Source organism: Meleagris gallopavo, unplaced genomic scaffold, assembly GCF_000146605.3.
Source record: "Meleagris gallopavo isolate NT-WF06-2002-E0010 breed Aviagen turkey brand Nicholas breeding stock unplaced genomic scaffold, Turkey_5.1 ChrUn_random_7180001958907, whole genome shotgun sequence".
NCBI classification, from domain to species: Eukaryota; Metazoa; Chordata; class Aves; order Galliformes; family Phasianidae; genus Meleagris; species Meleagris gallopavo.
The window spans coordinates 1-423 of NW_011218630.1; the positions used below are offsets into that span (position 1 = coordinate 1).

The 423-nt window shown below is 64.1% G+C and overlaps 1 protein-coding gene across 1 annotated transcript; it reads left to right on the forward strand.

The window, feature by feature from the left end:
- Window positions 1-34: 34 nt before the first annotated feature.
- Window positions 35-407, forward strand: LOC104917258 (prosaposin-like; the record flags this gene model as incomplete). The annotated part of the gene is made up of 2 exons (XM_010728461.1): window positions 35-247; window positions 327-407. Coding segments are annotated over exons 1-2 (294 nt in total), but the record flags the coding sequence as incomplete, so codon positions are not given.
- Window positions 408-423: the final 16 nt, after the last annotated feature.

The following is a 423-nucleotide window of genomic DNA, read 5'->3' on the forward strand; positions in this document are numbered from 1 at the left end:
GCCACCGACCCGCAGGCTGTGTGCACCATGCTGCATGTCTGTCCGCGCCAGGAGGCGGCCCAGGGGGCAGAGGTGGGGGCAGGGGCTGGAGGCAGCACTGGAGCCGGCTGCTGGAGCATTCTGCAACGTCTGCCAGATCTTCATCACTTACCTGGATAACGAACTGCTGAAAAACGAGACGCTGACGGAACTGGGCGCTGTGCTGGAGAAGGGCTGTGAGCTGCTGCCCGGCCCGCTCACCAGCACGGTCAGTGGGGCTGAGCCTGGGGGTGGTCCCTGATCCCCCACCCCAACACCAGGCTCACCCCAACCCCTCTTTCCTGCAGTGCGAGGCGCTAGTGATGCAGTACGAGCCAGCAGCTGTGCGGCTCCTCGTGCAGATGATGGACCCTGACTTTGTCTGCACTGTGAGTGCAAACCCAC